Source organism: Protopterus annectens, chromosome 5.part0 (genome assembly GCF_019279795.1).
Source record: "Protopterus annectens isolate FY-2018-M chromosome 5.part0, PAN1.0, whole genome shotgun sequence".
Lineage (NCBI taxonomy): Eukaryota > Metazoa > Chordata > Ceratodontiformes > Protopteridae > Protopterus > Protopterus annectens.
The window spans coordinates 496,152,613-496,167,763 of NC_056735.1; the positions used below are offsets into that span (position 1 = coordinate 496,152,613).

Genomic DNA, 15,151 nt, shown 5'->3' on the forward strand with positions numbered 1-15,151 from the left:
CAATCATAATCACCTGTTTGACCAATACAAAATGTTGCATCTTCCTTTCGCTTATTCCAGCTGTCAGAGTTTGAATGAAGAATACTGTAGCCCACCCATGGCCAAGTGGCCTCTTCCATTTTGGATGACAGGATGCATTTAAAAAGCCAGACTACACAATGACAGAATAATTATCTTTACTGCCTTCTGTTCCAAATGAACTTGCTTCACTCTTTTTCTGACATATTTTTTTTTGATAATCTCTGAGGCCATATACCTCTAAGATACTGCTGTCTGATTCTTCTAGTCAGTTTCATGTGGATCTCAGTGTCCTGTGGTCATGTGCTGATTCTGCTTCCAAGGATGATTAATTGTTCATCTTTGTGAAATAGTATGGTCTCTGTTGCTACATTGGCCTTCTGCTCCAAAAACTTGATGTGCAGAATGGATTCACTTTTTCTCCCAGTTAACCTGCAAAAGTTTAGACCTTTGGTTGACACCTGTTGCAATGGCTGTTAGTTAACTGTCAAATATCTTTGGTTGTGGTTTCAGTTTACCCTTCTGTCAGAATATTTGACCATCATCTTTAACTTTCGTTTAGATCAAGATTCTGCTTACCTGGTACCTTTGCAAGTCTGTAAGACCTTTTTGCATAGGACTTTCAGCTCATGGCCACTGTCAGGACTCAGTTCTTCCTTAGAATAGTTAGTTATGCTTAAAAATCTTAGCATTTTTATACCTCAGTGAGACTTAGGTTCATAGGTAGGTACTAGGCTATCTGCCCGAGGGTATTTATAAGCCTAATCAGAGTGTGTCAGCTTTCACTGCCCCATTGATTAATTAACTGAGCCTCTGTCAAGAAGAGCCAATGAAGTGATCCCAGGGGTGTGTTTTCTGTTACCCATCCACTCGTCAAAGTTTCTCTTGAAGAGTGTTAGTGAGGGGCTCTGCCTAATGTAGTTAGAAATTTTGTTCCAAAGCATGGGGAGTGTCTGTGACAGGAATCTGTCCCTCCAGAATGTTCTATTTATTGTTGTGGCGAGGTTTAGCTCACTAGAGCGAGTGGCTCGCAGTGACTTGGATTTCTTTAGGTGGAGCATGACCATCAATTCCGAGTTGGACATGGCTTTGTAAGTCAGGCAGAGATCACCTCTGAGTAAGCGATATGCCACTGAGTACAGCTGGAGTTTTTCCAGTCGGGCTACATAGAACATATGTTTGAGACCAGTAATCCTCTTGGTGAGGTACCTTTTTGGTCTTTCCAGCTGTTGGAAGCGTCTTGTGAGGTACATCCCAAACGGGGCATTGTACTCTATGATGGGTCTGATGATTGACAAGTAGAGGGGCACTACAACCTCTTTATTTCTAGATGCGAACCCTTTAGTAATTAGATGGGCTACATAGAAGGATTTCCTAACTACTTTGGCAATATAATTGTCAAAGGAGAGATTACTATCTACCTGGGTCCCCAGATCTCTTATTATCTCTTCTGTATTAAGGAGGCTGCCACCTATGTGGTAATTCATGGGTGTTTTGTTTTCCCCAAACAGGATGACTATGCATTTTTTGGCATTTAGCTTGAGACCATGACTTTGACACCAGGTGTCCGTCTCACTAAGGCCCTTTTGGAGAATGTCCGTGTCAGCCGGAGAGTCAGTTATGGCTCCCAGTTTGCAGTCATCTGCAAACTTGGTTTAGCCATAGTCCTCCTGTGTTTGCCTGTACTTCTGAGAAGTATATGTCGAACAGTAGGGGTCCTAGGACCGGGCCTTGTGGGACACCACTTGTGACTGGTTTAGAGTCGGACCTGGAGCCCGCTATTCTTACCATGTCTGTAAGCCAGTTGGCAACCCATCTCGTGATGTAGGGGTTTATGTTCAGGCTGGTGAGTTTTTCTATAATTCCCGAGTGGGGAATGGTGTCAAAAGCCTTGGCGATGTCAAGGTAGGCTGTGTGAACTACCTTCCCCTCATCTGTGGCCTTGGTGACTGTCTCAAAGAAGTCAACCAGGTTTAGTAGGCATGATCTGCCCTTAACAAAGCCGAACTGGGTCGGGTCAAGTGTTTGGAGGTTCCCAATGTCTTTGTTAATGAGTTCCATGATGATGCACTCCATAGCCTTGCAGACCAGGCTAGTCAGGCTTATGGGGCGATAGTTATCAGTGTCAGTTGTGGCCACTCCTTTGTGGAGTGGAATAACAGTTGCTGTGTGCCATTCTATGGGCACGTAGCCTGTGGAGAGGCTGAGGTTGAACAGTGTGTTTAGGTGGGGGGGTTAGTTCGTTCTGTAGTTCATGCAAGACGCAGCCTGGGACACCATCTGTCCCCATTGACGCTGTGCTTTTGGTTTTTGAAAGGGCTGTTTTCACCTGTGCATCTGTGATTTCTGGGACACTACACTTTTCCGGTATTGTTGTGGGCCCTTTTGGGGGTGAGAGGGGGGTGAAGTTTGCACTGAATCTATCTGCCAGGATTTTGGCAATATCAGTGGGTTCAGTATATTTTGTGCTATTTTGCACTAGCTCAGAGCATATCTGCGAGTTGCCACTTAGATTCTTGACATAGCTAAAGAAGGCTTTGTGGTTATCATTCGAATCCTTGGCTATTTTTCTTTCGAAGTTAGCCTTGGAGGATTTTATGAGGGACCTTAGTTTCTTACTGATACTGATCAGGGATGTCTTTCCTTCTTGGGATTTGCTTTTTTTCTGAACTAGTTTCCTTCTTCTATTGTATAGCCTGTTTATGGCAGGGGTCCACCAGACTGGTTTCCTTCTCTTAGGGGAGAGAGAAGTTTTGGTTTTGCTAGGGATGGCATGATCCATGCATCCTTGTAGGTGCTCATTGAGTGCATTTGTAAAGGTTCCTGCATCTTGGTCACTGTTATCCTTTAGTGTGGGGGCTGTGAAACTTACCACCTCTGTCTTAAGTAAGGTGAAGTTTGCTATAGAAAAGTTTTTCACTGTGGTTTCCTTGGTTGGAGGTGGTGGTGTAATGTGGACATCCAGAGTGATTTGTTTATCGACTGATCTAACCAGTGACAGGTTGACCTCTGGTGTGGAACACCTGTCGCCCATGTTGATGATGACCAGGTCCAATATGTTTTCACCTCTGACAGGGGAGTTTACCAGCTGATCTAGGGCATTTGAGTTGATAAATTCCAGGAAGCGCTGGACCTGGGAGTTTGTACTTGAGTTGTTTTCTCAGTTAACAGTAGGGCAATTAAAATTGCCCACTATCAGGGTGTTCAGTAGGACCTTCATGTTTTCCAGTGTCTCCAGAAAGGCGGAGTGGTGGTCCTGGGTCATGGGGGTGATCTGTAGCAGGCCAGAATTTGCATTGCAGATTTGACTGATGTTAGTTGCACATGGATGATCTCGGAGGTATCTTGCTGCGCCACTAACCTGGAGGTGTAGGTATCCTTGATGAATATGGATACAACCCTCCTTTTGTGTTTCAGTCCATGTTCTCTGGCCGAAATGTGTGGTATGAGTTGTAGCCCGGTAGTGCTGGGGTGCTCTGTGGAGCCTTGAACCAGGTTTCAGTTACTGTACAGATGTCGACGTTCTCCATACTGAGGAGTGCTTCGAGCGCGTGCATTTTGGGGGCAGCAAGAGCCTGGGCCAGTATTTGAAAGCCTAGGGGTGACAGGTGCAAGCTGTCTCTTGCGAAGCAATGAAGCCTGTTTTCAGAATTTTTTTCTTCAAGTAGAAAGCAAATGCTGGAGGTGTGATGGGAAAAAAAGTGTTGATTTAGAGCATGTCTTTTGGAAATGTAAGGAGATGGCAGTTTTAAAAAAATCCTTACAGAGTACTTTATTAATAATGTTGGGTGAGCAAATAATTCAAGTTGAGACAATGGATCTGAATTACCTAGCTACAGAAAGGCTTTACTAGACATAATGCTGTTGACTGCCAAAAAAGCAGTTACTAGAAAATGGAATCAAAATCTAAGCGAACTAGGACTGAAGTATCGAATGTTGTAAAGGAGATAAAATAACTTGAGGTGGTAGCTTTAGAACAGAAAGTTGCAAATTACATAGAAATAAATGGTATTTGTGGGAACAATACATGCTGAATAATGTTCAGAAGGAAGAGTGATGTTTGAGAGGGCAGGAATTAAGCAATTTATATAATGTTGGAATGACTGATGCTTATTAAAAAGAAAATGCATATATATATATATATATATATATATATATATATATATATATATATATATATATATACTGCATGAAAATGTTTCTTTGGTTTTGTTTATTTATTTGATTTTGTTTACTGGGAAAGTCTGTCTGGAAACTGAAACGTCCATATTAAGTGGAGGCCCTGGGAGAACGACTCCAAAAACAAGGATGTTGTGTCTTTCGGCTTTTCCCGGTTAGAGGTCGCCGCAGCGGAACTCCGATCCGCTAATGATTGGCAGTAGATTTTTACATGCCGAGTTGCCAGCCCCGATGCACAACCTTCAACGAAGGTACGCCCATTCACGCATGTCTCCACACAAAAGACGCTCTAGCTGAGAATCGAACAGGACAACGTCTTACTGTGAGGTGACAATGCTACCGCAGCACCACCACCACAGCCATACTCCAAAAACAAGGATAAAAATACATTTTTGACACTTCAAAAGAAAAAAACTGTCAACAAACTTTACATTTTTGACACTTCAAAAGAAAAACTTTATTTATAAAGTATTTCAAAGCAAGTAGTCACAAACATTATTAACAAAGCAGTTTTGTTTTTGTATGTATACCTATGCTGCTTTCGAAAATGGGATTTAATAAAGATGTTTGAAAAAACAATCTTACCTTTCTTCCATTTATGCCTGCATCCTCATCCATATGGAACTTTGTATCGGAAGAACCTCTTACTAGTGGTTGTACTTCTGCTAAGAGAATACCCAAAATCTAGACCCATTCTGAGAGCTGCTTACTTTTTTTTTTCACACAGGAAGGGTTGATGCTTAGAATTAACCCATCATTTATGCCTATATTCCTCCCAAAGTATTCTAATCATTGAGAATGCATTTATAACTTTGTGAATGTCCACAGACAGTTTAGATTTTACGTACACTGAACCAAGGCATTCTGAAAAGTTGATCAGCTCTGTGTATCCTTTACCAGACCTTGGTTGAGTGAGAATATTACCAAGAACACTCTTTCCACAATGAATAGCCAGCTGTTTTGTCTTTTACAGTGAAAACACAACATGACTCTACCTGTAGCGGATGTATTTCATTCTGCTGCTACTTTCTCATCCTTTTTCTTCAGTATCACCTTGGATGGCATCTGTACAGCAGCAGCAGCAACTTGGCGTTCTCTGAGCACATTTGTGAAGCACTCTTGGGCTTTTTTTTTTTAATGGATATTCTCCCGTGAAAGTGCATATCAAGGAGTATTAGATGAGGACTCTCTTTTCGGTTATAGAAGATTCACCTCTTTTTTTTTTTACAATACAAAATATATAGGTACTCACTATAAAGATAGATCTGTAACAAGAAGGTCCATCTTCAGTAAAACCAAGGAAAAAGTGGAGAACTTAATCTCTAAATCACAAATAAATAAAAAGGTTGCTGGAAAGTCACTAAAAGTAGACACCGGTGAAATAAAGTAGTTTAATCCAGGAAACACTCAACACATAAACGCCGCAATACTCGTACGTTATCATCGTAATCCAGACTTCATCAGACATGGTACTCCACAGCAGGATTTGTTAACTGAAAGGGCACATTCTGTGTATGCTCCAAAGCCATAATAGCAAATATTAGAATTCCTCGATGCAGAAGCCCTTAGGCTGAATGGGTTGCTTCCTGCTCAGGAAATGACTGGCCAGCTTCACTGCTCTTGATTTGGCTATTTCACTTGAGAGTTAGAGAATCTTCTGCATCTAAAGCCATCCCCTGGCGGCTCACGCAGGAGTGGGAGTGGCCTGTGTGATTGAAGCCTAAGGGCTTCTGCATCATTGAGGAATTCTAATATTTGCTATTATGAGTTTGGAGCATACACACAATGTGCCCTTTCAGTTAACAAATCCTACTGTGGAATACCATGTCTGATGAAGTACTGATTACGACGAAAACTTACAAGTATTGTGGCATTTATGTGTTGTTTCCTGGATTAAACTACTTTATTTCACTGGTGTGTACTTTTGGTGACTTTCCAGCAATCTTTTTATTTGTTATCCATCTTCAGTAACTTACTCTTCTTGCACACTCAACGTATAACATCTTCTCTCCTGTCTATTTTTGTCTTGTGTCTTTGTCTTTTTTTGCCTATCTCAGTTTTCTGTCTGACTTCAGAACTAGAAAGGGACGGATGAGCGAATGAAAATGGGGAGCTGGCAGCCTAGGAAAGTTTCATCTGCAGTCTATTCCTTTTTTTGCAGTATCCTAAAATTTATTAAAGAAAGACCATCTTCTTGCAGATCTGTCATTATGGTTTGTACCCATAATTTTCATTTTGTGTGTGTTGAAAAGATGCTACTAAAACTCATTCCCATGAAGAAAGATTGCAGAGATGGACACAGGTCTCCTTTTTGCTAAGAGCAGTAGCTAACTGATGAGGCATGCAGGACATCTGAAGACTCAACTAAAAAAAAAAATAGAGTGGATGGTGACATTTAACCTGCAATCCATTGTAAAACATGAAAGACCATTTCCCTTTGAAGAAACAATAAATTACATTGTCTAAAGTACATATTGGAGAAATCCTGGCAATATACACAACACAGAAAGTAACTACGTTTGTAGTGCTCAAGGATTATGGTTTAGATGGAGTGTTAGTACTTTGCAGTGTAATAAATCAAGTCAGTCACTAATAATGCAACATCAATAGTTGAATGGCACAAAGGCATTTGTGACTCAGTAAAAAGAGAAAACAAATCTAATAATACAAATTCAATAACAGCAAGTTGTACACATTTTGCACTGATCAGAGATTTGGATTTAATTTAAAACTTTCAAATTTTACAGCCGAAATACTGAAGCCATTTGCTAAACAAAACAGAATACTCTCAGTTTGAAAGCAAACTTTGTCTGCACAGCAGGAAACTTCCTGAAACTTGACTTAAAACTGATATGGATTGAAAATGTATTTGGTACCCCATTAAACTACAGCATTAACACTGGGATTCATAATTATATACAGTATAATGAAGCAGTAATTAGCAGCTATGTGAAGGGTGCAGGAATTCAAAAGACAAATGTGTAATGCATTTGCCAACAACCTGGGACAGCCCATTGTGTATAAGTGCTACTTTTCAGGAACAGACAAGGAATACTGTCTAGTGAAGTGACATGGTCAGAGTCGCACAGAAAACAAACATTGGCTGAGGGAATCAAACCGTGTACTACAGGAAACCGCTTATTAATAGCTCTCTTCCTTACTCATCTTGCACTAAGTGCCAGACAAATGGTTGTAACCCAAACACAGTGCGTTTCTCACCTATGCACTCGCAGACAAAAAGATAAATTAAAAATGTATTCCTAGTGAAAATATTAACATTAAACTTGTACACGTCATGCTGTATACAGGTTATTCACAGTTAAATAATAAATCCACTGTCAACATTCAACAAAACAAGGAAACCTCACACCTAAGAAAACATGGCTTGTATGGTGATGATCCTGTTTATTTTGGTTGATTTCTTCCTTTACACCATAATTGCTCAGGGATCCAAGAAACAAGTATTTCTACAATATTTATATTATATGTATTACACACACAGACGACCATCAATTGCAGACCCTTGTATGACTGTGCGCACTTACAATGTTTACTTGCGATCAAATGAACAAACAAAATGCATATTGATGTAGAAGTTTATTTCAGCTTGCTGTTGTGAGAACCACAGAGTACACCCCCATGCCCTCCCAATTTTTTAGTTCAAGAATCAGAGACAAACACCCAAATCAGGAACAGATTTTTAAATATTTGTATTGTATACTTAGAAGGTTGCTAACATAGGTTTTGTGTTTAGCAAGCATTTTCTGGAGCGTATGAATTCTGAAACTTGCATGTTTGTTATTATGTAGTGACTGCAGTCCACAAACCTCACCATAATGCCACAGATTTTATGAGGAACAGACTATAAATAGGAAGGAAAAAAAGTTGAGGGCAGTTCAGAATTACACTTTCAGCATGCACACGTGCACATACAAACCCTCATAAATTGCAGCCACTAATATGACTGTACACCTCAGATATCACTTGATGATGAAGTGAATGAATACATTTATAAATAATGGTTTGGAAATGTGTCCCCATTCGCTGTTTTCAGAGGCATATATTGCATTTCTTCTCTGCCCTCTTAACTTAGGTCAAGAATCAGAACCAAAATCACAACATCGGGGACAGATCAGGTATTTCTCTTACACACTTAGAAACTTATTAGAATAACAAACTTTGTATTAGCAAGTATTTTCTGAAGGACACAAAGCCTGAAACCTACGTACCTGTCATTATTTAGTAACTGCAAACAAGAGCAATGCGCCAGAAAGCCACAAAATTTAAAAGCAACAGACGAAAACGAAACTAAATTTTTTTGAGCAATAAATGTGAGCAAAGACAAAAATTGTGGGCATTGAGGGACAAAGACCCAGAATGGGACACTATTTAAATATTATTGCCTTTTATGTTAACCAGGTAAACCTATTGGACAAAATGCCTGTTTTCAGGGGCACACTCTGAGTGACTTGCTGAAAGTCGCACATTATGCTAATGGATGTAGAATAATTCAAACCCTGTATTTTTGACTACAGGAAACAGTTCATTAACAGTTCATAGCCTTAAGTACCAGACAGCTCTAATTCACTTAAAAAGTTAACAGAATGGCAGGTGTTGCATGGTCAAACATTTATTGGGTAATAAGAGCGATGAAACTCCAGTAAATGGCGTTATTGACTTATTGTAATCCACAGTGATTTACCATAAAAAATAAATAAACAACTTACTTATTGGCCCGGTAAGCCCACTGGACAAATTGTCATTTTTCGTGGTTCACCTGGGAGCAATGTTTGGTTAAGCAACTTACTGAGAGTCACTTGGTAGACAATTGAAGGTAGAAAGAATCAAACCATGTACCTTGGTCAGAGGGAACATCTCATTAATAGCTTAGTTTTGGTCCTCATAATTATAAGACAAAAAAAGTACTCTAATCACTTAAAAAAGTAGCAGAAGAACAGATTTTTCATCCACATGCATTTTCTGAACAGACATTATAATACTGTAATGAATGGCATTATTGACTGAATGTAATCCTCAGCGATGTATCAGGAAATGCAATTAGTAAATATTTATCAATTAGTGTAGATAATTAAGGCTTTAGGTCTTGGTGAACTGCTTCATTTAGTGAAGAGTACAGGGTTTGATTCTACTTCACTCCATTTGCTTATTGTGTGATTTTGAGCATGCTATTAGAAAGTGCCAATGTTTTCGGCACAGGAAGGCAGTGCTGTTGGTTATAGGTTCTGAAGAAAGTTAAGTCTCTCCAGTAAACCTGCATTTGAAACTTCATAGACGTGTGCACGCACGTGCACACACACACACACACACACACACACACACACACACACACACGTACATGCTTTCTGCAGTTTCTTGTCAAAAGTACTTCTCATTTGGTCTGCTTGTGCTGTTGTAGAGCTGAGTGAAACCACAGAGTTACATCTCCCTTCTAATGTGGCGCAACAGAGACTGGACAGATGTGCTCTTAAAAAGAGAGAGAGAGAATTTTTTTTTTTTTACTTTGCCAGGGGCACTCACTAGGGCACACTGTTTCATGTGCCCCTGTTTTTCAAAGCATAGCTCTGTCTCTGAAAGATTGATACATGTAATCATGTTGTGACAGAATGGTAGTATTTTCTCACTTAGGGCAACATTGAAAGTGGACATATGCAGAGTACAGAAACAACAGAAGAGAATTATTCTAGAAATGGTGTCAAATACCTAAGCAACAATGAGCTGGACATATTCATGCAAGTCCTGAGATAAATGGGAATGCACTAAAAAAGTGTAAAGAAACAGAATGAGTAGGAAGGGCAAAGGTCTAGGCATTTGTTCAGGATAGGACCAACGGTAAGGTGGGGCCATAGACATACAACTTGGGGATATGATTAAATCTGTTTAAATGGACATTTTATAAAACTACACATGCAGTTTAGAGGATTTAAATCAGAGAAGGATGGCAAGTGTGTCAGAAGGCAGGTGCTGGGTGTTAACTGGGTAGAGCAGTTAAATAGAAGTCTTTCTGCCAGCTTTGTTTTGGCATTTTGCACCTCTGTCTTAGCTGATGCCTATGATATGTAGGATTTTTCACTAAGGAATAGTGCCAGAAAATACTTTGTACTTTGTTGATGATAGGATGTACCTGTATGGGTTGGTAGCAGCAAATGGTTTAACTGACAAACTCTGCAGGAGTTAAGAAAATTGGGTCATGTGTTCAAGCTGGCGTTGTTTATGTGCTGTACTAAAATTATGGAATGGTTATGGTTTTGGCCTAGGAAGTCTACCATTCAATGGTTGGTATGTGGAAGAATGCAATTTTTCCAATGGTTCAGTGAGCTTCATTTGGCAAATTTGTTGTCAGTGGGTTGTGCATTAGCCAACAACCTGCCCTTTTGAACCTTTGCTAATACTAGGACCAAAAGTAAAGCAAAGGTGAATTTGCCTACTCTCTTGATAGAATTGCCATTAAGAACTACTGTACAATGGTAGTACACCCCATGTTAAGTCTAGGCGCAGTATGTGGAAGGGATGCTTAGACATTGCAGTATGGCAGTGGTTGGTCTGGAGTTTTGAACCACTAACCCTAAAAGTGTACCAGGTATGCAGTTAATTTTTTCTTCATATTCAGGCTTGGGTTATTGGAAGGAAACTGTATCAGAAATAAGTCAATTCTGGTAAAATCTGGCTGTAAGGTGTGGTGGTGGCTGGTACCAGGTTTAAGCTGGAAAAAACATGAAATATATCCCAGGTAAAAAGCTTGTTATAACATTAATTAATCTCAGAGTGACCCTGAAAATAGTGGCGATGTAGAATTTACTGATACTAATCATTGGCATGTTACAAGGGAGATGTCAGAAGTGGTTTAAAAATGTATTCGAGCATTTATTCATTGATGAAATAAATGTGGCATCTGCCATGACATGGCACTGGGATATATGTATGAAAGCTAGGATCGTAATACAAGGAACAAAAATATTTAATGAATAGCAAGTTGTGATACAGGTACAGGAAGACAAATGATGGAAGACAGTGTGAACTAAGGAATAAGAAATCATTCTTTCCATAGAACCATCATTTTTCACAACCAGTAGTTGGGAATTAATAGAGTAACTCAAATTAAAGACTGTATGCTATGTTAATTCAGTAATGCTTGCATAATTTGGTCTAGTGTAGTATACTGTGAACTTCGGGTGAGGGACATAATGCTGCTTAATAGCGGTGGCAGTACTTGTACAGTGTTTCTCTGTCTTTTGCAATCAGTGGTGTTGACAGTTAATTTCTTTTGGATGTTGAGCAGAGCAGAATTCATGAAGTATTGCATTTTGTGTTCTTTCTGTCTTGGCTTAAAAAAAAATAATCATTGTTCATGTAAGCATGATTTGGTTCATTGGATTCTTATGCAGTGTTTTCCCTTTCACAGTGGAAACTATCTTAGGACTGACTGGCGCTACAATGGGAAGCCTCATCTGTTTTATCTGCCCAGCCCTCATTTATAAGAAAATCCATAAGAATGGCCTTTCTTCACAGGTCAGTGCTAATACTAATTGACTTCTCCATTCCCACCTTATTGCACATGCTGAAATCTCATTAATTTAACCCTACAGTGAAAAATCTTTCAGTGTGTGGATGGAAACATTTCTAGTCCATCACGCATGTGATGTTGTGCCTGTAGTCTGGTGTGACATAATGCAGTAATTTGCAACAAGATTTCTATGTGAGGGCAGATAGCACTGCAGTTTTGAGGAGAAAAGTTTACATTGTGTATAATTAATACATTGTGTGTATGTTTGAAGATAGTTATTTGGTGCTTTATAAAGTCCGAAACATTGTGATGATGGCATGAATGACATTTCACTGTGGGCCTTTTTTCTCTTTCTTTTAACTTGCTTGATTTTTTTCCTCTGGGTTTTGTTAAACTAAAACATAGTGTGGAATAATGAAGTGGGCTTTTCCACTTTCATTAATGCTGGGAGGCATTTGAAATGAGGAATGAATAACTATGCCACACTCTTTAGAATCCAACAACATATCTTCTACTACATTCACCACAGAACTGTAATTTTTTTTTCAAGTCTTGATGTACTCTGCAGTACTAAATGAATCAAAATCCATGTTTGTTTTAATTTCGTAAACCCTGCATTGGCCCAGCATAAGGAATGCCATACTTCTGTAGTTTTGTTTTTCAGTCTGTCCTTCTCCCTGAATGCAGTTCGATTCCCTAAAATATGGTCCAGCCTAAACTTCATAATCTTTTTTCTCCATTTAGTTGCAGTTATGGTGATGAGTCACTATCTTTTTAGGATACTATGTGAGAATAGTGCCTGCTCTTTTTAACTGAATTATTCTGATGTGTGCTTACTGATAGTAAAAACATTCCTAGTGCATTTACAATGTCTTAGTTATAAAAGAGGTGATAAAAGTAATCATAGAAAATACAAGGCATCTGGGCCATGTGGCAATTTTTCACCTTGCCAGTGTCCACCCCAGACTTTTTCTCGCATACCTGTTAAAGGACGCTAGTATGTCACATTACTTATCTGGAGTGGATTTTGTTATGCATTCAAAGCTATAGTCGTTAAAATGCCATACTGTTCCTCCTCCGTACTTTTTCTGGGTATGAAAGTGGTTTCCTCCACTGATCAATGGTGGCTGATAGTTTTCACTTCAAAGAACAAGCAAGGAAAATATGATATCCTCATATCATTTTTGATACTCTTGTTTAATTTTGTTCTTCTTTAGCACTGGGTATGAGGGTTGCTTTTGGGGTCCCCATAGCATCTGTTATCAGTCCTCCTTTCAGCTCATTTGTCACTATTCTAGTGACTCTTCATTCTTGGCATGGTCCAGTGACCCCTGTTATACTGGTGTGTCAGTTAGCAGGGTGAACTTGGCTGGGAAGCTGCAAAAGGAAAGGGAGGGAACTACAGTGTCATCAGTGCTGGCTCTTAGTCCATTGGGGGGGCGGGTTGAGCTTTTGAAAGATAATGTCATAACTTTAACATTTTGCTGGGAGTGCCACTGTCTAAAAAAAAAAAAACTCCAGCTGTACTCTGTCGCATATCGCCTACTCAGAGGTGATCTCTGCTTAACATGCAAGGCCATGTCAAACACAGTGCTGTTGGATGGTTTCATATTATGTTATCAAACAATAATGTAATGATTAAAACGTCGAAATGGCAGCATTTCAAAGCTTGTATTGTGAGGGGGCTGTGCCTCTCACACCCCCCGCTAAATATATATTCCAACTCTGAGATCACACTACAGTGAGGAAAGGGCAAATATTCCAATCCTCACTGTACTGCGTTCCCACAATGCGATCTTCAAAATGTTGCCGTTTTGAAGTTTTGATCGTTCGATTACGTTATCTTTCGATAATGTAATTGGAACCCCTGTTAGACGTGCTGCACTTAAATAAATCCTAATCCCTCAGAGCTACACACCTCAGGGATCTAAACCTGGTCATCACACTGAACAAAACATGTTGGGAAGGATAGGTTCTTGACCCAGAGACTCCCCATACTCTGGAATGGACTGCCCATACATGTCAAGCTGAGGGCCTCTTTGGCCCTTTTCAAAAGGAACCTTGACAATTGGATGGGAGATAGGAAATTCATCCCGGGGATCACGTCAGTCACCTTGCTAGACAGGGGACCAGGGAAGTAAATATTTTGGGAAGTAATAGCCTGGGAATTGTTATGGCAAGGCTTGTATAGGCCCTAGAGCCAATAGTCTAGTACCAACCTATGAACCTAAGCTGATGTTTAGTGGGTTTACTATAAAGTGGGTTTGGTGAGTGTTCCTTCCTGGTAAAATAAAAAAAAAATCAGTTATCTAATCCTAGTAATGCACATAAAGTATTAACCCATAATTCTGTACTGTGACCTTTTTGTTTATCATCATCATGTCTTAATTACTAGTTATGAATTTTTTCTGTTACTGTAGAATATGCTGATCGTGCAAAAACTATCTGGGCTGGAAACAAACTTAAATGGCAGTGACAACATATATAATCTTTTAGATACAGTGCATTTGTGATCAGAATCTGATGAACACCAATTTAATATAAAAAAGTATGCAAAAATGCAGTTAGGAGAAGGTAACAACTCTTGTTCTTGCACTATTAATAATGTGTTTGTCTGCTGTGGCTATGTCAGATACTTGGGTGAAGTCAGTATAAACCACACTGATGGCAACACCAGTATAACATCAACAGCTGGACCATAAAAGTTGATCGAGTTAGTTAAAGTGGAGCACCTTTTCATAAACACAAGTGTAATATAAATTTAAAATTAAGGTACAAATGATTACCAGAAAATATAACCTTAAAATAAATGTACAAATGATTATCAGAAAATGTTACATAATGAACTTTATCTTATGGACATAAACTATGAACATTATACAACTCCCCCCGATTAATATTCAAAAACGTGAACGCTGATTGGTCAGCGTGCACGTTGTAAATCAGACGCCTGGACTTTTTCCATTACTATAACTCTCTTTTTTTCACACTGTTTTGCTATGTTAAACGAGTTTAACATAGCGAGATGGCTTTAAAAAAAGCAAGGGAGATTCTCTGTTGCTTTTTTAAAGCTGTCTCGCTATGTTAAACCCATTTAACATAGCGAAAACAGTTTGTAAAAAGCAACGGAGGTCTTGCTTTCTCCATTGCTTTTGCCCACAGTTCTGATGTACTGCGCAGGCATACGCATGCGCAGTATATCAGAACTGCCGCAGAATACCAGACAGCTGTGGAAGGGCAGCAAGGAGGCATTATACAATGCCATTATTTAAGAAAAGTAATTATTTTTTTTCTTAAATAATGTCATTGTATAATAGCAATAACCCACTCCTGGGTGTGGGTAATGCTGGATTTACCCACGGTTGGCGTGGTTTGGCCACTCTGGCTTCGCCCTCGTGACCAAACCACGCCAACCGTGGGTAAATCCAGCAT

The 15,151-nt window shown here is 39.4% G+C and overlaps 1 protein-coding gene across 1 annotated transcript in view; it reads left to right on the top strand.

Annotated features, from left to right (window-relative positions):
* Nucleotides 1-15,151, top strand: part of SLC38A10 (solute carrier family 38 member 10) — a gene marked incomplete in the record, with an annotated part of 1,157,663 nt that overhangs the window by 583,520 nt on the left and 558,992 nt on the right. Inside the window, 1 exon segment of the mRNA XM_044072422.1 lies at nt 11,618-11,724. Within this exon segment, the coding sequence (XP_043928357.1) occupies nt 11,618-11,724 (107 nt within the window).